The 26,758-nt window shown below is 33.7% G+C and overlaps 1 protein-coding gene and 1 long non-coding RNA gene across 2 annotated transcripts; both read left to right on the top strand.

Annotated features, from left to right (window-relative positions):
• Nucleotides 1–44: 44 nt before the first annotated feature.
• LOC100373694 (NADH-ubiquinone oxidoreductase subunit 8-like) lies at nucleotides 45–26,359 on the top strand. Its single transcript, XM_002742338.3, has 6 exons — nucleotides 45–136; nucleotides 401–463; nucleotides 3,581–3,670; nucleotides 8,792–8,964; nucleotides 18,619–18,747; nucleotides 25,967–26,359. The coding sequence occupies exons 1-6, from the start codon at nucleotides 100–102 to the stop codon at nucleotides 26,096–26,098; spliced, it is 624 nt and encodes a 207-aa protein (XP_002742384.1). The 5' UTR covers nucleotides 45–99; the 3' UTR covers nucleotides 26,099–26,359.
• LOC144359261 (uncharacterized) lies at nucleotides 4,149–5,051 on the top strand. The gene is made up of 2 exons (XR_014926640.1): nucleotides 4,149–4,209; nucleotides 4,888–5,051. It is a non-coding gene; the product is annotated as an uncharacterized LOC144359261 (long non-coding RNA).
• Nucleotides 26,360–26,758: the final 399 nt, after the last annotated feature.

Here is a 26,758-nt window from a genome sequence, read left to right on the forward strand (position 1 = left end):
TTCGGTAAAAGTCGAAAATTGTCGGAAACCCGATGTACGTGCGTGGGGGTTATTTCGGGTCATACCCAGGGTGCTTTGCGAGGAGACTTGAAATCCAAAATGGCCACCGTAAGACTTTTATACTCGCCGAGAACCGGTAATTTCTTAACATTTGTTTAATACGAGGGGAAACTGTTTTTGTTGCAATCTTGCTCGTTTTGCAAAGAAAAATAATTTGTCGGATTATGAACAACTACATGTATACTCAAGTTTGCGTTGCTGTTTTAGATGCACGATTTTAAGATAGTTATCGTTGTTCAAAAGATACTACTGCTAATACTATTTGGCTTTTGAAAATGTAAACTAGTTAATTGTTTTGATAATTGTTTTTTATTTGTTTTCTACTTATTTGTTCCGACAGTCTCAAAGCTCCTCCAGCATGGCCTTAGACCATGTAGTATTGCATCTACAAGAAGCCAGTACAGTAAGTGATTGATGTGTTATTGAAACATTCTCTAACATTTATTAGGCACACTACTATAACTAGCTATACATCATGTCATAGCAATGTTGTCTGACGACCAATTTTGCTATTATCGGTTTTGACTATTCCCAATATTGTTAACACTGTTTTTAACCAACAATTTGTTGAACATAGCAAGTCTGTAGTCATTTGGTTGTAGCTAGAAAACAAAGACAGATAAAAAAAAACAAGATACTATCTTACAGTGTTACAAACACCTTGGCAATTCACAGGTAATTCGTGCACAATAATGAATTTGGCTTGTCAGGTAATCCCTTATACAGACATTGGTTTGACATATGTCCTACATGTATTCACTTGCAATATTTATCTTAGCTTTCACATAATGTACTTATATACTAGAAGTTGTTACTGTAGCATGCTTAGTAATAATAATAATAATAATAATATTATTTATTAAGCCTTCGGAACAGCAACAAAATAAAAGAAGAAACGAAAAAAACATACATATCTGAAACTGAATAAAAATAAAGTAAAATTGACAATAGATCTCATGGTGAATTCATACTACTTTCATTTCTGTGTTTACAAAGATGTTTAAGAAATTTTCGTACCTCTTTAAAAACATTGTCCCCCAACTCATAATTCATATTCCATGGAATGTCACCAAAAAGCAAATTAAACTTGAAATTCATTCCCCTGAGAGAAGGCAATTCGTTTGGCCGTCATCGATATTTGAAACTATTTTGATCAAATCAGAGTAAAATTTATTAAGTGGAATGTTGCATTGCATAGAAATAGGAAATGATATACATCTTCTGTGCCACCATGACACAACTTATAAATGCCATTTCCTTTGTAATTTAACCATTTTAGTTTATTTCCTTCTAAATCCAGTAACTTTTAAAGCATGTCTTGCAGACGAGATCTCCTGTTGTAGTTGGTTTGATGTATGTGAGCTGCTAACTGCGAGAAGTTGTGATGACACAAAATGCTTTTACAATACATTTTATTTTAATTAACCTCATCATGTCCTTTGAGTCAACACCAATATCACCTAACTTTTGTCCCCTTTTACAAAATCAGTGTTTTTTAGTCCCCGTTCGGACGCAGTCCGAAAACGGGGACTTATGTTTTGCCCTGTGTGCGTCCGTGCGTCCGTGATCACCTGTATCTCGAACATGCATGGACCGATTAAGTTCAAACTTCACTCATACATCACACATTATATGGGACATATGCACATGCATTTTTTTCATGATCCGATTAACGATAGCCGAATAGCGGCCATTTTAAGGCCGAAAATGCATCAAAATCACACATTTTCACCATTCCGGACCCGTATCTCAGTTATGCATGGATGGATTTTGTTCAAATTTGGTACATACATTAAACATAATAGGACCTTGATGCACGTCTTTTTTTTTTTCGTATCAAGTTCGAAATGGCCGACTGGCGGCCATTTTGTTAAATAATTCAGTTCTGGATCCGTATCCAAGACATGTCTGGATTGATCAAGTTCAAACTTCACACACACATGGTACATCATGTCACAAATAGATATGTGCCTTTGTTTCATGATCTGCTTAACAATAGCGAAATGATGGCCATTTTAAGGCTGAAAATGCATCAAAATCACATATTTTCACAATTCCAGAACCGGATCTCAGTCATGCATGGATGGATTTTGTTCAGATTTAGCACAATGTGTTGTACATATGCAGGTGCATTTCGGTCATGATCTGCTTTGAATGTATATGTCACTCAAATATGAACGGAACGGGGACGTGTCATTGACAATGACTTGTCATATTTTGTTTTAAGATTTTGAACAAGACCTATAAGCGTTGGGAAATTAAGTTAGTAATTATTGAATAGAAATATATACAAAAGTGTACAATATCTAATGCTTTACCAATATTTTGGTGGCAAAGAGTTTAAACATTGACTCTTTCATTAATCCTTGCATTGTGTCTCTCAGCTTTATCCCCTGGCATGTTGCTAGAGGGGGATATAGTGGTTACCAGCAGCCGTACGTATGTACGGAGTCACCTCACAAGCAATATTGCAGACAGAAACATTTACACAGTGTTATATTGAAGAAATTGCAAACTAGATCTGATCAACACATGTCATGACCATATATTGTCATGTGACCTAATTAAAAATGCATAAATATCATTTCTGTAGCACTGTTGGATTCGCATTCAACCAGTGCTTTATTGAAGACATTGGGCTCTTTATCTGATTAATATATTTAATAAGCATATATTATTTACCGGTAGTAGCTTTGCAATGAGTGGCTTGCACGGTAAATGGGTTTTTTAGCGGGTAGCTTTCTGGGGAGTAGAGCTTTGTTGCAGTAACTGGTCCTTTCATCATTGTTGAAAATTAAAGTTTTATGTTCCTTTAGCAACTGGTGCTATTCTGAGAATACCATCTTTAGGAGTTGTTAATTTGTCCTTGCGATTTGTACAGTTGCTCTGACATTATATTTCACAACATGTACAGTATTAATGAGGGTGTCATACACCCTGATAAGCGAGGATGAAAACCGTGTTTATGCTATAAAAAACATACTAACGCTTTTAGGTTCATGTGCGGCAAGTTACAGAGCACATACCTAAGCTGTCATTCTTCAGCAAATGATTTAGCCCAGGCATTATCCGTGTCAAAATTGTGAAACTATCCTTTTTTACGCAATCTTGGAAGTCAGAAATACTAAACAAAGTACAGGATGACGAGTATATCTCAAAAGTAAACATTTGTGGTATATTTTTGTCTAAATAATAATTTGTTACTACTCTGAATATCCAAACATATTTTAATATGAGGTAGTAATAATTAGTTTCTCTGAAGATAGTTCCAAGTTGGGGGGGGGGGGGTATCTCTGATGGCTTTCCTGTTTACATAACATTACTTCTAATTTCTATATTATTGTATGCATAATAATTACCCAAAAATTGTGTCATAATTCAATGTAACTGTGTTATCATTATTGTAAATGTGCATTCAAGCAGCATTTCCTCTTGCAATCATGCATGTCTCATTGTATTATTACACACATGTTGAGTTGAGTTGAATTCTGCAATCATCAATGTAACATTTCTTCTTTAGAAATGGTTAATGCCCAAGAAGTGGATACAAGCTTTAGAGCTGTGACAGACAGAGTGGCCAGAACTTTGTTTTTAGGGGAATTGATGAGGGGTAAGTTTTTAAAAATGCACATTTCTCAATACAGTCAGTACTATATTTAAAGAGCATAGTCTTTAGTCATATCCAAGTGAATTAGGTCATGTGTTACCATGGTCTGATTTTTGTATTAATCTGGAAAACAAAATCCGTTCAGAAGCTCAGTAGAAACCAATGTACGTTGCACGGCAAATGTGATATCCCAGAGTTCAATGCGTTTTGTACCATCCAATATACACTTTATCTCCGCACGAGGGCGCAATTTCAAATTGAAAGAAAAACCAGCATACACGCTATTACCATTCTATGACCTCAATTGACCCACCAGCCTCATTCCCAACTTGATACTGGAATTCTCATTTTTTTGATGTATTTAAAGTTTTTTACCCGGATCGTTTTAACCATTTCAATAAATAGTTATAGACTATAATTGATTATGCGAAATTACTGCATTTTTGGTGGTTTTTGGCCTACTCCTCTCACTGTTATGTTAGAATTACCGCGAGAGTGCCTCCTATGGATTGTCAACATGGCGGCTTACAAAGTTACGTTCGGTAAGTCCTTTTTTTTTACGTTTTACACAAGAAAAAAGCAATTTTTAGAAAATAACGTTCGATTTCTTCAATTGTTGGCGCCTTTTTTGTTGCAAAAATGCTGGTCGTGAAAATGAAAAACGTAATTTTGTTGGGGATTTCGAGAGCTTTACAACGATATGTAGATCGACCATATACACGTTATGTCCCTCATAGGAGTAGTGAATAAAGTGTCATAATGTATTTTGTCATTAATTTGCATACCATATATTCACTATTGAGATAATATATACACTATTGAGATACTATGGGTATAGGGATAAAATGAACATTTTCCATGTATCTGTTTTTGATACCAATGCATTTCATTCGTTTCTCTCAATATTATTTTCTGACATATTATTCATAATAAATTATGTAATATTAAAGTGAGAATATACTAAATATAGTTAATAACAAATGATTTTCAAAAAAAATGTGCCACGCCCCCTCCACTTGCCCCATTTCTCCAGTAAACGTGACACACATTGATGTGTTTGAAGTTGAAGAATTAATACCTAGAAAATAGTTTCATTACAAATTTGACAATTTAGGCTGACTTTGGAATAGTTTTACCAAGTGTAAATAATAATTTATTATTATGACAGATTTTTGATATTAAATATTGAGATTAGTAATGCATCTTGTGTTTTGTTTCAGATCTTTTGTGCTGAACTTACCATGGACAGTTTGCATGTGACAAGTGATACCTGGCTTGATTTTATATACAACATGGAGATGTGATGCACATAGTGTGCATTTGTATTCCTTGTGTGTGCCAAATAAAATTTCAAAATGTGATTCAGCAGAATCCAACAAATTCACTTCAATGTGTTCAGTGTATTTAATTTCAAATGCTAGTGAAGCTGCTTCAAGTTTCTTATCAAGTTTGTTAAGATCATCCTTTTTAGTAACTTGAAGTAACTTGCTGAATGATTTGCTTCATTAATTTCAACCTTGGTATCAAATTGGTCGACCAGTTTTGTTTCATATTGCTTCACATCATGTTTTTGATCTTCAGATAACTTTGCAAACTTTTGTATAAATTCCAGTTGTTGGTCGATCTTTTGAGCCTCGTTGAAGAGTTTGTCAATTAGTTTACCCACGTTTCTCAATTTAGCATGAAGGTGATCCATAGTGTATTCATTTATGGGGTCATACTTTATAAGAGGATGATTACTCTGACCATTACTTTTTCCTTCTGCCCATGAATTCATATCCGCAAGAGTGATAGACATATCCCATTCATGATTTGGATTGTGACATTTATGAACTGTAGCCAAACATAAATTGCAGAAAAAACTGGTATTCTTTCCCTGCAAGACCAAACTTTTATACTTTTCATCTCGTTCCAGTTTTCTACAGTATTTCATCCCCTTTATACCATGTTGGGCAAATTTTTCAGTGCATGCCAGAACAGGAAGAATATCAACTTCTATCAGTGCATCACTCTCTGGGGCATTTATAATGGCAAATGGAATGCGGCTTGCATCAGAAGACTGGATTTGGATTTCTCCATACTTCATTACCATTATATTTTATCAGACGTATAGCACCACTGATGGCAAAGAGTTTGAAATTTTGGGACACTCCCTTGAAATCTTGGAAAGTGTGGCCACCCTCACCTACAACTATTTCTAACTTCTGTCTCTCATTTTCATCATCAAGGTCATAATCCAATTTCTTTTCAGTCAATATGTTGAGGACACTTCTCCAAACCAGGCCTTCAATATCATGAACAAACCAGCCCTTTTTATCTTGAGAGGCAGTTTCTGACACCATAGTGTGGAACCGTTTCAAATTATTTGAGAATTCTTGAAACATTTTCTTGTGTTCTCAGAGATTTCTCTAAACCATCATTGTCAGATTCAGATAGACCGCCCCCTAGATGGATAAATATGTGTTCTGCTTCAGAATCATTCCATAATTTAGCGTCATTTGTAGTCTGATCTAATTTCTGGGAAGATGGTGCTGCTAATAAAGCCAATTTAACAGAAGGAGGCAGAATATCTGATGTAATGGCTTCCTTGAAAAATGATACAGATAATACTGATTTGGCAAATGTTTTATCTTTATTTAATCGTAATTGCCAAAGGGCACTCATCAAATCCAGACAACTTTTCACCTACTGCCTGGTGCTGATTTAAGATTTTACTGATGTAGGCTCGACTCCCAGTGGCTTTCTTAGAAATTGCTGATCTTTTCGTGCTAAATAGAACTGCAAGAGAGACTTCCAAATATTTCTTTGAATCATCCCATTCGTGACCCTTTAAATTTTCCAGCAAATTTCTCACCACTTGTCTTACTTGAGATGGCCCTTTTTGAATGATCAAATCGGAAAGTTGCCCTATTTCATTAGCAACGAGCGATCTCGCCTTCATCAGCTTAAATCTGTGAAAAAGCACGGCTGGCAATAGAGCTTGCCGTCATTCCCATAACGAACAAATCATTCGACGCGATAGCATAAAATCGCCTACAAACCATTCGAAGTGAGCACATCGTTTTAACTTTCTCGAACTGTGAACTGTAGTCATCACTGTCATTAAAAAAGCAACAAAACCCGAATATTCGAGTCAAAATCTCGGAAGAAAGATCAGAAAGCGAACGACCTTGTGTGCCGACGGACAACATCGGCGATCGAGTGAGCAGTTGAAGCCAATTTCCCACGTAATTTTGCGGCTAAACTTGCCTGCTTGACTCTTTTGGACACTCTTAGCATGATTGTGTAGGAATACGTCCAGAAAATGTGATATTGGTACAATAAATCGCACGATAAGCACATGGAAGGCTAACCCGGAAACAACTCAAGCGCTAAAAACGATTTTTGCGCAGAACGATGCCAGAATTTCAGTTCTGCGCATAGCAATATGCGTTGGTACAGAACGTGTTGAATTCTGGGTAAAACCTCGTACCGTGCGTTGGTGATGATAATCATGGAAAGCACACCATGACATCAATGTACATTGGTGGTGACAATCATAGAAAGCACACAATGGCATCACGGATTCTCCCCAGAAAATTGTCTCAGGGTTGCGTCTAATTTGCATATAATTAACATAATATATGGTTGTATTTTTTTAAATAAACAAGATTTACTGTATATAGTGAAACACATTTAGTTAATTAAAATGAAATATATTGCCAAAAATAAATTAGTTAATTAATATTGTTAAATTGGTTCCAATTATACAATTCATATCTGGAGTTTTGAAAATAAAATTAAACTATGAAATCATCATTAAAATTGAGAATTACATGAATTTTACCTCTTCCCTAATGCTTTGTTTTAATACTCCCTTAATAGCTTCATGCAAATACTGGTAAAATTTGCATACCTCATGTCAACAGTAAAAAAACATGGCTGCCTTTAAGAATTATCAATCTCAGTCGGAGTCTGTTATTTATTTTCCTCCTCAAAATGGAAGTTAATTGTGCTAGCTAAATTTTAATTAGTAAGGAAATAAATAGCTGATTAGAAAAATGCGTCTCTGGTTCAAGGTTCGATTTACCGATAAACTTCCTTCCATGGTCAACTATGTAGGTTTGTCACAAATGTTGTCATTTCTCTGACACCCTTGGGTATTACTTTTACTTCACTTTAAAAATGATGATAGTTTCATTGATAGTGAATTACTTTACTTCTCAAGTTTGTCATTGATTTCAAGCAGTCTCGGTTGGCCAAACTTGACTTGTGTTTTCTCGATAATTCTAGTCCACTACGTTGTCATGTTTATTAGCTTTCAACTTTTGAATGCAACAGAAACCAAGCTTCACACTTCATTTAAATCTGCTAGCAAGTGCCAATTCTGTTTGTTATGTTTACCATGTTAATTAACAACGGAAATAGTAAATGTGCATAACAGATTGACAATAAAACTTAAAGGATTATATTAGTCAAGGTTGGATTTCTTCAGTGTTGCGATCAACCCATCAGATTTACAGGCAGGCTCTCAGAATAGTGGCCCCATTGCATCAATGTATATTGGTGTTATAATTATAGAAAGCACATTGTCTGTGAATCGTTGAGAATGCATGTGCATCGTAACATGATTCAAAAGTGTTATTACTGTTAAACCATTTATTTTCACTATTTTGATGTTTTGAGCATATTCACTGTGTTTTAATTCCAAGAATTTGTCAAGGAAGCAATGAGTTTTATTGTTATTTCACATGTTCACATAGATTTAATTTAGCGAATTTTTCTTATCAGAGAAAATAGCCATTAAAACCCAGTGAATAATAAATGCATTTACAATACCGAGTATATACTTTTTGAGCTTCAACAAAAGTTGTACTGATCCATCTAACAGTGTTAGTATTTTATATAATTTTGTGTAATTGTTTGTATTGGAGACTCACTGGTATAATGATTAGCAACTCAGACGATCATCTATCTTCAATATTGTGAAAACATAGGAAACCAACAGATATAATCTCAAAAAAGACATACTAGACTTACATGTATAAGCACTTATTTACAGTCTGACAGAACAGGTTTGAATGCTAAATAATTTGAGTTAGCATGTTTACTTTTAATATAAAGTCATGTCTCTTTCTTATATAGGTCTGGCAATGACACTGAGTTATATGTTCCGTGAACCAGCCACCATACAGTATCCATTTGAGAAAGGTCCCCTCAGTCCTCGCTTCCGAGGAGAACATGCTTTGAGACGCTATCCGAGTGGAGAAGAAAGATGTATTGCTTGTAAACTGTGTGAAGCGATTTGTCCTGCTCAAGTATGTGTTATTTTATTATGAGTTCTTTCCTTGGTAACTTTTGTGCAATCCCTTTATGACCATGTGCTTCAAATATGTCTAGAATCATTAAATGTAGGCTGTGCCCTTATGAATTTTAGAGCAGATTTGTTGCACACCACATGCAAACCAGGCTGTGCCAAAGCAAACACTGCTGGCTATTAGTTGTCAAAGGTTCTAAGAATAGTCCAATGTTGCATTAAACTATAGTATGTTTTGTGCACGCTTGTTGTAATAGTGACAGATCCCTACGTTGTACTCTGTTCAGTGATTATCAATAATACCGGCCACTTATGGATGGATGGTGGAAGGGATATTGGTAGGGATACTAGAGGAAAAGATCTAAGTTAGTTTATATAATACATGTGTTGGAAATAAAACTACTGGCTGTGTATCACACCGTAGCCAGTAAATACAGGTTCAGTGTGTATACCTTCATGATACAGCAAGTCTCTTGAGAAAGAAGAATAGTGTACTGGCTGGGTATCACACTGTAGCCAGTAAATACAGGTTCAGTGGGTATACCTTTATGATACAGCAAGTCTCTTAAGAAAGAAGAATAGTGTCCACTATAAACTGTACTGACTCAGCACCGACTAGAGGTGAACATACTTCCCCTTACATTGGAATAATCTTGAACAATCCTGTTTTTCAGCATCACCACAGATTAAATTGTTTTGGTTCTCACGGTTCATCAGCTTCATTGTTAAGGGTAGAATTATTTTTAGCTGCATTAAAATGTATACATAAATGTTTTGGGACAATGCCAAGACCTAATTAATTTAGGTTAAAATCTATAATTATTTATACCTAATTTGCCTTATAATTATAACTAATTTTTGACTCCCATGTGCGAAGCACAAAATGGGAGTCTTTGCAGTTAGTGTGTCTGTATGTCTGTATGTATGTGTGTGTGTGTGTGTGTGTGTGTGTGTGTGTGTGTGTGTGTGTGTGTGTGTGTGTGTGTGTGTGTGTGTGTGTGTGTGTGTGTGTGTGTGTGTGTGTGTGTGTGTGTGTATGTGTGTATCAGTGTTACCCATTATTAGCAAATTGTTTGAATCTTTAGTAAATAAACAGATGTGTGTTTTGTAAGCATCACAGTACCAAATTAGCTTTAGCTGACCTTACTGCTGAGATTTCAAAACAAATAGATGACGGTTTTATCACATTTGGTATTTTTCTAGACCTCAGAAAGGCTTTTGACACCATTAACCATACCATATTATTGTCTAAATTACATTATTATGGTATAAGAGGGTCTACTTTGAGTTGGTTTGAATCTTATTTAGAAGACCGCCAGCAATATGTTAATTTAAATAATTGTAATTCTGATTAAAAAGTAATTTCTTGTGGGGTCCCACAAGGGTCCATTCTTGGACCACTTTTGTTTTTAATTTATATAAATGATATTGTAAAATCATCCAACATTTTCCAGTTTAGGCTTTTTGCTGACGACACAAATCTGTTTCACTCCGTTAAAAATGATTCTATTGATATTGGCCTACTTAATTCAGAATTGAATAAGGTTTGCACATGGTGCAAGGCAAATAAATTAACCATAAATATTGATAAAACAAATTTTATGGTTTTCAAAACAGCTCAAAAGAAGACAAATATGCAAAGTTTATTAAATATTGATAACTCTCCTATTGAACTTGCTTCCTCTGTGCTATATCTTGGTGTCACTCTCGACAGATCACTTACTTGGAGACCTCACATTAATAATATTGTTAAAAAAATTAGTAAAATGATTGTACTCATTTCATATCTGCGTCACTACCTACCCAAATCACTTATAATATTACTATATAATTCACTCATTCTTCCACACATAAGCTATTGTATTGAAATATGGGGCAACACTTTTAGTACCGTTATAGATCCAATTTTAAAATTACAGAAAAAATTTATTCTCTTAGCCACTTTTTCAAATCCCCGTGCAAGTAGCTCACAACTCTTTAAAAGATTGGGCATTCTTGATGTCCATAATTTATGCAAGTTCCAAACGTGCATGTTTATTTATTACCTGAAGGGCGATCGTTATGCTCGTTCTCTTGGTCATTATGCCTCTTCAATCTCTCACTCTTATTTGACATGTTCAGTTATTTCTGACAAACTTGAAATTCCAAAAGTAAAACTAAGCTCAACTAAAAACAGTTTAACATATTCATTAGTAAAACACTGGAATGATCTTCCAATTTCCATTAAAACATTAACATCAAGAAATCGCTTCAAGCTTACCCTAAAACAATTTCTTTTAAATAATTGAATATCAATTTTATTGTTATTTCTCTATCATTCAATTTACAGTATTGTCATTTCACTATTACCACCATATTTCATATAATTTTTCTCCTTATGTATTATGTACTCTTAAATAATATATTAATATGATTTATGAATTCACTGTTCTTATCAGTTTTTTTCTGCTATCAGTGAATATGCAAGGGCTAGAGACTAGATTAGTTCTACTAGAACTACCTCTCTTGTCCTCGCCAGATAGTTATGTATATCTCTATCTTCGTTTTGTACTTTGTAATGTAATTTATCTGGTGAAATAAAATTGTATTGTATTGTAGTGTATGTGTGTCCGACTGTTCCACTGCTATCTCAAGAACCATACATCGGTTTTTGATGAAACTTGGTGCATAGATGCTCTGGGCCAATGCGCAGATTTGATTAGGTTTTGGTAAAAATCCATGCTCGTTAATTACCTAATTTGCATGATAATTAGCTAATTTTTAGCTGTTCTATGACTGTTCCACTGATATCTAAACAACCACTCATTGGATTTTGATGAAACTTGGTACATAGATGCTCTGAACTAATGCTAGGTTTTGATTAGGTTTTGGTAAAAATCCATGCTCGTTACATGTAATTACTTAATTTGCATGATAATTAGCTAATTTTTAGCTGTTCTATGACTGTTCCACTGATATCTAAAGAACCACTCATTGGATTTTGATGAAACTTGGTACATCGATGCTCTGAACATATGCGCAGATTTGATTAGTTTTTGGTAAAAATCTGTGCATATTAATTACCTAATTTGCATGATAATTAGCTATTTTTTAGTGGTTCTATGACTGTTCCACTGATATCTAAACAACCACTCATTGGATTTTGATGAAACTTGGTACATAGATGCTCTGAAGTAATGCTTGGTTTTGATTAGTTTTTGGTAATAATCCGTGGATACTAATTACCTAATTTGCATAATGATTAGTCAATTTTCGGTTTTTCCACTGATATCTCAAGTACTAATCATCACATTTCAATGAAACTTGGTACATAGATGTCATATGACACTGCACAGACCTGATAGTTTTTATGGTAATATCAGTACATATAATTACCTAATTTGCATAATTAATTAATTTTCAGCTTTTGATATAAGTAGTGAGCATTACATTTCAATGAAACTTGGTACTTACATACTCAAGGACTATGCAGAGAATAATTGTTTCGGATAAATATTTGTGCATATTAATCACCTAATTTGCATAATTAGTTAATTTTCAGCTTTTCCACGGGTATCTCAAGTACTAATCATCGCATTTCAATTAAACTTGGTACATAGATCCTTTAGGACTATGCAGAGACCTGATTAGTTTCAGGGTAAATAATTGTGCATATTAATTACCTAATTTGAGGTATGTACATGTAAATGTGTCGAAATGGACATAGTGCGAGTGGTTAGTGTTAGTAGCACTAATCCAAAAAACTACTAGATCTAGTGCTAAAATGGCACTAGATCTAGTGCAAAAACGACACTAGATCTAGTGCTAAAATGTACATAGTGCGAGTGGCATTGATATTGCGTTGTCAACGACGTCAAGACATCCCGTGATTCTCTGAAAATAAATTAATATTTACGTAAAATTGTTGTATCTTTCATTCATTGGAAATGTGCTACAGTGGGAAAATTGAGAATGTCATTGTCCACGTTTGTCGTAATACTAATAGACCTTTGGAACAACGCGATCGGCCGGGAAACTAGCTGAAACAGTGAAACTGCAGGTCGAACTGCGCAATTTTTACAAATTGTGAATAGATATACTGTATGAAATGGTATTGTGGGGAAGTCCCAGGTCCCTGTAAAGCTCGGCGGGTTGTGTGTGTACTGCGATTTTCACGCAATCCTGTTACATTGTATCATGGAGGAACTAACGGAATATGATGTAACCTCGCCGATTTTTTAATTTTTTAACGTGATCATATTATGTATGTCTAGACACTTTCTCTGCAATAATATTTTTTAGAAGCCCTTAGGATTTTTTTGTTGTAGACTCTCGAAATCTTGCTCTTGTTACAGTTGCTAATAATTAAAACATGTGAAGTAACAAGTTCATCTGTTGAATTTCCGGTTGTGAAATACGTATTTTAACCCTCACAGCTAAACAAACCCAGTGTATGGTCGCGTTAAAAAAATGGGACCAAGAAATCGTCCAGGGCGATTTTTCGGCAGTTTTTAAATTTATTTTTTAAAATATTTTGTCGTAATTTATCGGACATTTCAATCGTTCCTGTCGCCTAAATCAGTCTATTTAAGTTTTTATTCAAGAGCATGTTTATTTTGACTAGCGTAAGCTCCGTTTGGACAAAGAGCTGTTATCACTGTAAACAATGTAAAATTATTATTCTTATGCTAAGTTCATCTTTGAAAACAACTATTTTGTTATTTTAAAAAAAATCATGCCATTTTCCCATCAAAATCCAAGCCAAAAGAGCGTACTACAACATCGTCAAATCTCTTCCGCGTTGCGTTCAATAACATTAACATATTTAAATGAGATGTGGTGATTTGAACGTGTTGGCATCATCCAGCATTTTGATTGGTTAATTTGCGATTTGACCTATTAGCTCAACTCATGCAAGAGAAGCGCATGGCGGATACCCTACCGCATCGAGCGTTTATATCATTTGCTTACGATGAAACTAAGTTGAATTTTATTTGAATTTCATAAAAATTATCGAATTTATTTTTTTGTGAGTTATTATAATCACTACTGACTAATAATCAACGTTTGTGAAACGTAGCATGTCCGGATTGAGCATCTGTGATCGCTTGCCGGGATTGTTAATGCAGTTGTGTTCGTTTTTATAAGAAACGTTGTTTAAAATATACTTTTGTTACCAATAAAATAAAAACAAATGTATTTGAAAAATGACACTGGGCGACACTTTAATGACATTTCAGGTGGTCTACTTTTTAATTCAGCAATAATTATTAATTATTGTTAATTCTGCAATAGTTTCTTTCGTCTTGGGTGGCCCAAGTCACGGCGTAGAAAGTCTGTGTAGTTGGATACAATGAAAATGTCCCCCCAAAATATTTGATAATTATTTTTTTAAATTTTGAACCCCAAATAAGCGCACATCAGCCGTGAAATTCCCAGGGCGATTTTTCGGATGGGCGAATTTACGGCAGCATCCGGTATTATATAAAGAAAGTATTATTATGGACATCTCACGCATATTGCCACTGTTTTATACTGTTTTCAGTTTGCATATGAAAGTGGTTGTTGATGCCCCTCCTATTATTCGACGTTGTTGACAATGCGATAACAATGCCACTCGCACTGTGCACATTTTAGCACTAGATCTAGTGCCATTTTAGCGCTAGATCTAGTGCCATTTTAGCACTAGATCTAGTGCCATTTTAGCGCTAGATCTAGTGCCATTTTAGCACTAGATCTAGTACTTTTTCGGATTAGTGCTACTAGCACTAACCACTCGCACTACGCCCATTTCGACACATTTACATACATGCTAATTTGCATAATTAATTTTCAGCTTTTCTACTGATATCTAAAGTACTAATCATCACATTTCAATGAATCTAGAATTATGCAGAGACCCAATTAGTTTTTGGTAAATATTTGTGCATATTAATCACCTAATTTGAATAATTAACAAATTTCCAACTTTCACACTGATATCTCAGGTACTAATGATCACATATCAATGAATGTTTATACATGGATGCTGTAGGACAATAGACAGACCTGGATAATTGTGGGTTAAAATCTGTACATATTAATTACCCAATTTGCATAATTAACCAATTTTAAGCTTTCACACTGATATCTAAAGTACTAATTTCCATTTTAATGAAACTTAGTACAAAGATGCTCTAGGACGATGTACAAACCTAATTAGTTTGGGGTAAAACTCTGTTCATATTATTTCCCTAATTAGCATAATAATTCATAATTTTTTGGTTCTAATCACATTTCAATTAAACTTGGTACATAGAGTTTGTTACATTGCGCAGACCTCATTAGTTTTACAATCAAATCTGTTCATGTTAATTTTCTGATTTGCATAATTAGTTTTCAGCTAAGTAATTTCAAATTATTACCTTGCCTGTACCATCAAAGATGGAAGGGAAAGGTATATTAAGGGAAAAATTTTGTCCGGCGTTGTCGTTGTTGTCGTCGTCGTCGTTAATAATTGTTATTGTGTGCATAATAACTTTACTAATTCTATTCCAAACTTTATCAAACTTGGTCACCTTATTCATCAGTATAAAATCTTTCCTGAGTTTGAACAACAGATGTCCTGTATGAAAATATGCAAAAATTGAGAAAATCTGATAAAATATTTTGACTGTTTCTACTTGACTGATCACTGGTGATACACATCAAAGGTCACTGATCTCAGTGGAAATATGCATTGTTGTATGTGTTCAATGAAGCAAATGATTTATCTTGTAATAATATCCTTGGTAATGTATCTCAGAATCCCATACTGGGTTTCAAAACCAACTTATGGAGAGATTGCACAGTCTGATACACATTTGCAAACCTACCAATAAAATCTTTACAGAAAACAAGATGTCAGAAAATCAATATAAGCACTCCTATGAAATGGGTGCCTAACTTTGATCAAGATCTGAAGCTAATAGAAAATCTGTTTAGTTCAAAGTTATCAAATCAAAAACAATACATAAAAAATACATTAAAAGCAAAACATTTCATTCACATTTTAAAAAGAAAATTATTCTAAAATATATGTACTCTGTATTTGACAAACAGTTCATTCGACAAATGAAAACTCACAGGAATATGTTTCAGCTATTAGAACAGAATGATAGACTTTTTATAATACTAGTTTAAAAACGCATTTCAAAGATTGCAGTGTTTGAAGATGTAGATTCTCAGGAGGCAACAGTACTGTTGACTTCTCCCTCCACTGGACACCAACTAACTATTTAAGTTGATTTGCATACAAAGTAGAGCTTGCAACATGATAGCTATTCATAAAGGGTGTTTTTTTTTTACTTTTCATATAATACAGTAGTCACACAATGAGGCAGTTCATATTTGTCTCAGTGAATCATTAATTTTTGACAGACACCTGTACAAAATACTTGGACCAAAGCCAGCTAAAATGTTCTGATATCTTGCATGTTTTATGAATCTATTCACATCTAAATGCAGCACTTTTTTTTGCAATGAGACATTTGTTTTTATACTAAAATATCTGAATTACTTTGAATAAAGCTATAAAATTATGTCCCTTAAAATAATTAAACAAATAAGGCACCAATGTTTTTGTAAGATATTTACATCTTTTAAGGACATTCGGTAGACTGATTCCCCACTGTTGGTTCAACCCCAAAACTTGTTTGTATTCAAAATTAATTATGACAATGCATATTCATATTGAAATAAACTATGGTAAAGGGAATTATATTATATAACAAAGGGCAAGGTCACCAGAGTTCAACTATATTATTTAATGTGTCTCCAATACTCTCAGCACATCGGAGTTCTTTCTAAGCTTTCTTTGATTGGTTTTGCCACTGATATCTTGAGAGTAAAGTATTCCATTTTAATGAAACTTGGTATATAGATGCTCAAGGACAAAATTAAAAATCTGATTTAGTTGTGGATTGAAATGTGAGCATACTAATTACATAATTTGCATAATTAACCAATTTTCAGCTTTTTAACCAATGAATTGTCACATTGCAATGGAAATTAGTACATTAGTGCTTAATGTGAAATACTTGATTAGTTAGTTACACACCTATGTGAGAAAATACATCTATAAAATGACAAACCATGTTACTTTTTTGGGACATATTACACCACTTTTACAAAACAAGTTATGTTATCATTAATTTACACAACAATAAGCATATTTTATTAGCTGACCATTGAAAGTTTGTGACTGAGTTTTATTATCGTAAAATGAGTAAGATACATTTCATCTGTCATCATCATGAAAGCAGTTTCAGTACTTGTTTTACCTTTTAAAAAGGGCTAATTGCCTCTATAAAAAATATTATCCAGCAATATCAACACCAGCAGATCATACAGCAATAATAATGAAAATGAATTTTACTTTTGCAATACATTGTGTGAAATATTCAGGAGTATCACATGGTATTCTGATTGGACAATAGCATTCTTGACCCTAGACCTATTACATGTAGCTCAAAGGACACAGTGTTAAGTCTATTATGGGTGATTAGGAATCAATCAAGTGTTCTAAAACATTTGCTCACGATAATACAAACCTGAAATTTACATCTATTTTATGACAAAAAACCATGACTGAATAATAAGCAATTTTAATTCTCTGGTGTTTAGCAACAAATATATAAATGCTACTGCATTAAAAATATTTAAGATTGTCACTTGCAATTTTAAAGTCCACATTTTAACTTTTGAAACTGACCTTTGTAGTGACCTAAAAAATACCAAATCTATAGAACGAAATGATATACCGGTACTAGTATATGTCCTGATTCAGGACATATGCTTGCTCAAAATAATGTAAATTATAGAATTGAAACAGTTGATTGATAATGTAATGCAAAGGATATCTTTGAATTCATTCATCCATTCTCTAGATAATAATTGTTTCTATCCGATCAGCCTGCACTATACTAATTACACGAGGGGGGACGACACTCTATTACCAGTCTTTAGTGTATACATGCGTGGGGCACCCTCAAGTTACATGACTAAGAATTCTTTCTGTTTGAGGGCACTGCACTCAGTTTGTTCATTTGGCAAAGATATTTTCAATTCTTCAATTTCAGTAAATATGTCTGTCGTTTTGAAAACAACTCGCCAGATTGCATATTGTATAATGTAGACACGTTGCCTAGACCTATGTTAGATATGTTACTTGTGTGACAACAGTTCTCATTTTAGTGAATATTTTTGCCAAAATCAGTTAAAAAAAAAAAAACTATTTGTAATGTGTTTTTAAAACCTACCAACTCTAATTGTTTTGACAAATTGATTTGACTCTTTCCTCTATCAGATTTAGCGTCCCTAACTGCAATTTTATCTTGATTTCGACTTGAAATGATTTTTTACATTTGATTTCATGCATATCGTAGGGTCTTGCAGTGAACAGTCAATTTTCACCATGCTACTCAGTCCTGGACAATGTATACCAAGTAGTTGGGTCGGAAAGATGTATGGTATTACAATGATACCACAAATTATATACTGAGAGAGTACATGGTCACATTGACCTCTGCTATGTATCTGATGCTGTTCTGTCTTCATGTATAATTTGCAATTAACCATATAATATGCCACTCATAGAATACATCTATAAACAGACTTGAAAAAGGAAACTAATACTATAGTTTGCTTATACTTTCAGGCAATAACAATAGAAGCGGAACCCCGGGCTGATGGTAGTCGTCGTACAACACGATATGATATTGACATGACTAAGTGTATCTATTGCGGATACTGTCAAGAAGCTTGCCCAGTTGATGCAATTGTTGAGGTAACTTGAAACATTTAAAACACAGTCCAGTTTAAATGTTACGTCCTGTGTGAGTAAACCATTTACTACATCGTATGTGTTGTGTAATACTTGAAGATATGTTTTTACATAAAAAGAAAAATGAGCTCACCAACATTTTTTCTAATTGTTCAAATTAACAAAAATTGAATTGACTTTTGAGGGAATAACCTAAATTTAGCTATTTTATAAAAGCCTTTATGTTTTCAAAGATTTGATTTTTACGAAGTCCGAAAACGAGGACTTATAATTCGGTCTCCGTGCGTCCGTCCAGAGTCATATCTCAGAATCCCTTGAAAGTCTTCATATTTCCACAATTTATGTACCATTTTCATTCATATTTGGCACATACATCATACATATCAGTGTGTTTCACAATCAAAGATCAAAGATGGCCGAATAACGGTCGTTTTTATTTTTGGCCATATTACTACTACACGGAACACGTGTTTTGATGTAAATAAACAATCTGTTGTATTGGAACTTGGAACTCAAGATTCAAGATTCAAGGACACGCTCGCCACAACCCCTCTGCTTTAATATGACGAGCACAAAGAGAATTTAACAGGGACTGTGTCATGACTTGTTTTTATTGACTCCTGTCTTTGATTTCAGTTATTATTCCCGAAGCAGGTCTTATAATTCAATCTCTGTCTCTATGGAGTCATATTTCAGAGCCCTGTGGACCAAATCTGTTCATTCTTTGCCTGTGTCTAGTACTTTATCTGGGACATGTGCACATGCAGTGGTTTACTGATTCAATTCAAGATGGCTGACTGGCAGCCATTTTGTTTTTGAAAAATTGTATATCTCATGCAAGCTTCGTCAGTTTTTGTTGCTGGGAAAGGATTGACCAGCTTTGTTATTAGTCCAAGAAAAGTCTTCAACTTGGAATGTGTCTGAACCCCTCATTTAATATGCAATTGTTTTTCTGGAGTAAATTGTAGTGTATTTTACTTATGAATGGTCAAAAAGTGCATGGAGATTTTATGAAAATGTGTGTATGTTAACAGAATGATGTTGTTTGGTCACAGTTGCGCAATAAATAATGGACTATTTTGGGCATAGCTATAAAATGTGTCACCGAAGTACTCACACGTGTGCATGATTTAAAGAGTTTGTGCTGTGAAGAAACACCATCGAAAAATAAGTATTGTGTAATTTGTAGTGAGAATGTATTCAAATAGATTTATGTTTATGAATCATGTTTCTTTTCAAAGTGTATTTATATAATAAAAAATGTTTATGAAAATGTTTTTTAATATTTTTTCGATGGATTGAATTTACAAATGATAAGTTATTTTGTTATACCATCACTCAAATTATGTGTTACGAATTTCTGATAGTTTAGGCTTTGTGTTCTATGGACTGTTCTTTCAGTTACCGATAAAACGTATTTGGAAAGTTATGAAATCATGGTAGTGTTTTTGGCATTATACCACAAGCAGTTCCTTTTTGATGGATTTTGTGTGACTGGCCATGGTGTTTGTAAACTTATTGAACTGTAGTATTATATAAATCTGCCCCGGGAAATCTGCAACTTCACGTTGTGGCAGATTTACACACTACTACAATCAGTTCTGAAAAGATTGGGTCATGCATAGTGTGAGAGTTCAAATCATGTGTACTGTGAGTTTGCTAAATCATGCATTGTTCATATTTATACCTGTTTACATGTTGCATATGTCAAAACAGTCACATCAGACCTCTAGTTACATAATTTATAATATATTTATTGTCATTTTTTAAAAGGTAATTATTTTTTTTCCTTTCTCAAAAAATCTACCCGACCACAGGGCTAGTCTAGTAAATTGAGATTTTCACTAGCCTGACTGAATACAGTAGTTACCTGTGCTGTGCGTACATGCAGTCAATAACACTGCCATATATTTTGATTTTGGAAGAGTCATTTAATACATCTAATTACTTTTGATACTATCCCAGCCAATTATTCACTCTCAATTACAAACAATGCTTTTGGTGCATATTAATTTATTTTTGGCATGAATAACGTTTCGTCTAATTCCACAGGGACTATGTCATTAACAAAGACTTTTACATATAATTCTACATAAATAAACTACTACCTTTTTGTTTTTATTATTCTTTTCAATTTTAGCGCTTCCATTTTGTTACTTACCGGGTACTCAGTTTTCATCTTTATTGTAATTTCTTTTTCTGAGTCAATATCCAAATAAGGATACAATTATGCAATAAAGATTATTATTATTACATAAATTGAACATGCTTACATGATCAAGGTCAACTGTAATCTTTTTAGTTTGATTTATATTTGACATCTGCCAGTTCAACACCAAAAATCTTGCCAAATTTTCAAATAAAATTGTTAAAAAAAAAACTTGTTATTTCTTTACCCATTGAATGTCAAAGTCAAGGTTTGTTATATTTCATCTAGAAGTGAACTACTTTTTCACACTTTCTAGAAGTATGTGTGGTTTACAACACTAATCATTTTACATGTAAAAATGACTGAAAAAAATCATAAAAAGGATCAAACTGGTGATCGTTCTAGGTAATAATATCTTTTGGTAAACACAGGGGGGGGGGGGGTGATTGTGAAGATTCTATTACACCTTCCCAGACAAAGACTAAAGAATACATTTTATGCTGACAATAACAAGACCTAGTTAGCCTAGATTCAGTGCAGTTTTCAAGGTCTTCAAGACCTCTAATCTAATTTTACCTTGTCTGTTTCTTCAAAGATGAAAGGCAAGGTATATGTGGAGATGATGTCTGTCGTCGTTGACTTCTTGACATGGTTGGAACAATCATATTCAAGCTTCACTTGTGCATCATACATTGTTTCATGATCCAATTCAAAATGACCATTTTAGTTCGGAAATTGCATCAGAATCAAGCAATTTTTATTATTTCTGAATCAAACTTGGTACATACATTGAAACCTAGTTTTGCATCAGTTTTCTTGTGACCAACATTATTGATTCCATTCAAGATGTTAGGCAATCTTCATAATCTGCCATTTCTGAACAGAAAGTATGAATGCATTTTGTTCAATTCTTAAGGTAGAGATGCAGGTTCGTGGGCACTCAGAGTGAATTTTGCTTTTTCTTACCCAGACAGTCTTGGCTAGATAGTGTTAAAATTTCAGAGCAATTGTCATTGTTGGAACATACTCAAAAATCAATTTTAAAATATAAGGAACCGAGGCACGCGTATGTGATTAAAAGTCCCGAAAGTTTGTTTGCGTTGCTTTTTGATTGACAAGTCACTGTTGATGTTATATGCAAATGATTGCTGGCCTCAGTTACGGAGCAGCTGGTGTGCGACTTCCTGTCCTGGCTCTCTGTTTACTTACCTCAAGCGCAATCAACTAGCAATCTACAAAAACAGACAAGATGTAGATGCTTCCAGCATGCAAGTGTAATGAAACAAAACATGTAACTGATAAGTGAACTTTTTCACCCTTAAATAAATTGATTTTTCATTTATTTTCATGTAGGAGGTAGCGTCGATAGGGTGATTTAATTTTCGCGCAAAACAAGTCCACAATTTCTTTTGTTTTCTTAATTGGTGCATAGATTTCAAGCTTTTTCGCATTGTGGGCGAAACTAAAAAATGTTTCCACACATTTTTACTCCAATGGCATTTTAACACTGAAATAAACATTTTTCGTTTTGCTGTAACGATTATCGTGCCGATAGAATTGCGATGCAATTGACAAACAACATAGTTGTGGCTGTCATCGATAGCTAACTTTTCAGTGTCAAATACACAAATATAAAATGCTTGGTTAATTAAAAATAAAAAAAATACCCTGGAAATTACCGAAAAATCGGCAATGAGATACTGTTTTTAAACACCACGGGAAAATCATGCACTCTGCTATGCCATCTTGGTTACCTTAATCGGAAACCCCCTTGTCAGCTAGCATGCACCGGTAGCGATGTTGCAAACTATCTTGTATGGCCGTGATCGGCGACCTCTGGTACTAAGGAACTCTATGAATGAGGTATTTCCAGAGGTCAGGGTTGGTTTAATTTGCATCGACCTGTCTTGTCTGTAGTTGAATGAAACCTGCCTTGATTTACAATAGTTCCCCTTCCAATGTGACTTCATTTCAAATTTGTATCACCGGCATTTGGGTGATTGAGTAGTAAAAACTGTGAATAGCCGTTGTGTAGTAAAATATTAGGGCCCATTTCAACCTGGTCGTCTAACTTTGCACAGTCCAAGGAAACTGCGTCATACTAAGGTTTGAGGGAAGGTAAATTTAGACTCAACCATCAACCCACTCAATGGTGATCACTATGTTTATATAACTGTATGAATATCTCATCGGCTTTACGTAATCCATTGTGTCCCTCCCTTAGTGGAATTGATAACACAACACCATGACAGTTTTCACGCAAGGTTGAGACTTCGCGGACGATTTTTCGTCCATTTCCCTCGAATTGTAAATATTTTTATTTTTATTTTTTTACCTGACGATTTAACAACAGCAAATTACGGTGTATGGTGTATTTCTTGGAGTTTCTGTTACACATATAAAGAGAATTATTCGTTTTTATCACTCTTTTTACAAAATGGCGATTATCTCAGTTTCATTTTTTACTCAAAATTTCAACTTTAAAACTATTTAACTTCTAGACGGTTCATTTGTTTTCAATGAAATTTTCAGGGGTTATTATTCAGGTCTATCCTAAGTAAATGACTTCGCATGGTTTCACTGTCTTCACTGGAACTGAAACAATAGAGCTGCCAATTAGCGGCTATGTTAACTGTGAGCAATTTATAAAATGTGAATGTTTCAAAGAGCACTGTGTAAAAACTTTTCAATGGAAGCACTAATAAATAAGCTATTATGTTCCTAGTAAACAGAAGTTTTAAATAAGTGTTTGACTCCTGTGTGCGAAGTATGTCTGTATGTCTGCATGTATGTATGTATGTATGTATGTATGTATGTCACTTTTTTTGTTCCACCGTTATCTCAAGAACCTCTAATCAAATTTTGATGAAACTTGGTACATAGATGCTCTGGGATAATGCGCAGAGTTGATTAGGTTTTGGTAAAAATCTATGAATATTAATTACCTAATTTGCATGATACTTCACTGATTTTTAGCTGTTCCAATACTATTCCACTGATATCTAAAGAACCACTCATTGGATTTTGATGAAATGTGGCACATGGATGCTCTGAACTAGTGCACAGATTTGATTAGTTTTGGGTAAAAATCTATGAATATTAATTACCTAATTTGCATGATAATTAACTGATTTTAAGCTGTTTTATGACTGTTCCACTGATTTTTTGAAGAACCACTCATTGGATTTCAATGAAACTTGGCACATGGATGCTCTGAACTAATGCGCAGATTTGATTAGTTTTAGGTAAAAATCTGTTAATATTATTAATTACCTAATTTACATAATGATTAATCAATTTTCGGCTTTTCCACTAATATCTCAAGTACTAATCATAACATTTCAATAAAACTTGATACCTAGGTGTCATATGACACTGCACAGACCTGATAGTTTTTAGGGTAATATCAGTACATATTAATTACCTAATTTGCATAATTAATTAATTTTCAGCTTTTGGTATTTCGAGTAGTAATAATCATGTTTCAATGAAACTTGGTACATAGCTACTTGAGGACTGTGCAGAGACCTAATTAGTTTTTGGGTAAATATTTGTGCATATTAATCATCTTATTAGCATAATGGATGCTCTGAACTAATGCGCAGATTTGATTAGTTTTAGGTAAAAATCTGTTAATATTATTAATTACCTAATTTACATAATGATTAATCAATTTTCGGCTTTTCCACTAATATCTCAAGTACTAATCATAACATTTCAATAAAACTTGATACCTAGGTGTCATATGACACTGCACAGACCTGATAGTTTTTAGGGTAATATCAGTACATATTAATTACCTAATTTGCATAATTAATTAATTTTCAGCTTTTGGTATTTCGAGTAGTAATAATCATGTTTCAATGAAACTTGGTACATAGCTACTTGAGGACTGTGCAGAGACCTAATTAGTTTTTGGGTAAATATTTGTGCATATTAATCATCTTATTAGCATAATTAGTTAATTTTCAGCTTTTCACCTGATATCTCAAGTACTAATCATCACATTTCAATGAGACTTGCAACATAGATATTCTAGGACTATGCAGAGACCTGATTAATTTTGGGATAAATAATTGTGCCTATTAATTACCTAATTTGCATAATTAGTTAATTTTTTGCTGTTCTGTGGCTGTTGCACTGATGTCTAAAAACCACTCATTGGATTTCAAGGACACTTTTAAAGAGTACCCATCACATTTCAATGAACCTAAGACTATGCACCATATTAGTTTTTGGTAAATATTTATGCTTTTATCACCTAATTAACATAATTAATTAATACTGATATCTCAAGTATTGATCATCACATTTGAATAAAACTTGGTCCATAAATGCTCTAGGACAATAGACAGCCTGATTAATTTGGGGTTATAATCTGTTCATATTAATTCTCTAATTAGCATAATAACTAATATTTTTTTGGTTCTAATCACATTTCAATGAAACTTGGTACATTGTGCAGACCTTATTAGTTTTACACTTAAATCTGTTCATATTAGTTACCTTATTTGCATAATTAGTTTTCAGCTATTCCATCAATATCTCAAGTATAAGTAATTTTTAATTAATTTTTAATGTGTCTCCAAAACTCTCAGCACACGGGAGTTCTTTCTAAGCTTTCTTTGATTTTAAATTAAAATCAGGGTATGCATTCAAAAGTTAAATAGTTTTAAGTACACTTTCACCTAAAATGCATGATTTTAACCCAAAATCAACACCACTTAATATGGTATCATAGTACATTATTGTAAAGCATAACACTCCAAAGTTTAAATAAAACTCTTTCAAATGATATATAACTTGATTGGTAAAAAGTATATTTTACTCATGTAATTACAGTAATTAGAGCCAATTAGAAATATAGTCTCCCTACCTGCATCTCTACCTTAACACTCCACATATTGATACTAATTAAACAATAAGATATTGGCCGCAGTCTCCATATTGGATTTAGAGATGTTTAACACTGGTGTGCTGGTCTACAACTTGCACTATATCACATTGACTCCAATATATGGCACTGTGCAATAACTTAATATTATAGAATGTTGTTTTTCTCTTGTTTTGCAGGGACCCAACTTTGAATATTCTACAGAAACCCATGAAGAACTTCTGTACAATAAGGAGAAACTGCTCAACAATGGTGACAAGTGGGAGGCAGAAATTGCAGCCAACATACAAGCAGATTATTTGTATCGATAGAATCCATTGATTTTATTTACATGGAATGTGTTCTTCAGTCTAAATTCATGATAGTCAATTATTAGTTGGAAAGTTATTTGTAAATAGACCTTGTGTGACAAAACAATGCTTTCAAAAGTGATTATCTGTAGTTTTTGCCCATTGGAGAAGTGGCAATGTGTGGAAAGTCATCTAAACCAACTATTCGATGTAGAGCTTCTAAGTGTGTTGTACTGTGTATGAAAATCTCATAGATTATTAATAAAAGCACTTGTTATTTAACATTTTGCATCCAGGTACTTTAATTAATTAATTAATTTAATTATGTTTCTATGCTATTATACTATGATATGCTTTGCATTATGCCCATTCTCGTCTTAGAGAGCCTCCCATTCTGATTTACGTAATACTATTTACTTGTTCTACCGCCAGTCTCATCAACATGCAGACCTGTCTTGTTACCTTCTGTGCAAGACATACATGGCCTTACACCCATGCCTACACTTTGATTTGAACAAGATTTTGTTCCAACTTTGTACATACATTAAACACAATAGGACCGTGATTCATGTCATTTTATCTGGTTCATTCCAATATGTACTGAAAGGCAACAGAAACATTAGTTGTACAGGTTTTCATACTCACTACAAATGTACTTTGCATAGCTACTTTCGAATTAGT

The sequence above is a fragment of the Saccoglossus kowalevskii genome, chromosome 16, assembly GCF_978046115.1.
Source record: "Saccoglossus kowalevskii chromosome 16, keSacKowa6.1, whole genome shotgun sequence".
Taxonomy (NCBI): domain Eukaryota; kingdom Metazoa; phylum Hemichordata; class Enteropneusta; family Harrimaniidae; genus Saccoglossus; species Saccoglossus kowalevskii.

Excerpts from the sequence above, each read along its gene's own strand:
- LOC100373694 (XM_002742338.3), top strand. The coding sequence starts at position 100 with ATGGCCACCGTAAGACTTTTATACTCGCCGAGAACCG. Across the intron at positions 137-400 it reads TTTATACTCGCCGAGAACCG|TCTCAAAGCTCCTCCAGCAT; the intron begins GTAATTTCTTAA and ends TTGTTCCGACAG. Across the intron at positions 8,965-18,618 it reads AAGCGATTTGTCCTGCTCAA|GCAATAACAATAGAAGCGGA; the intron begins GTATGTGTTATT and ends TTATACTTTCAG.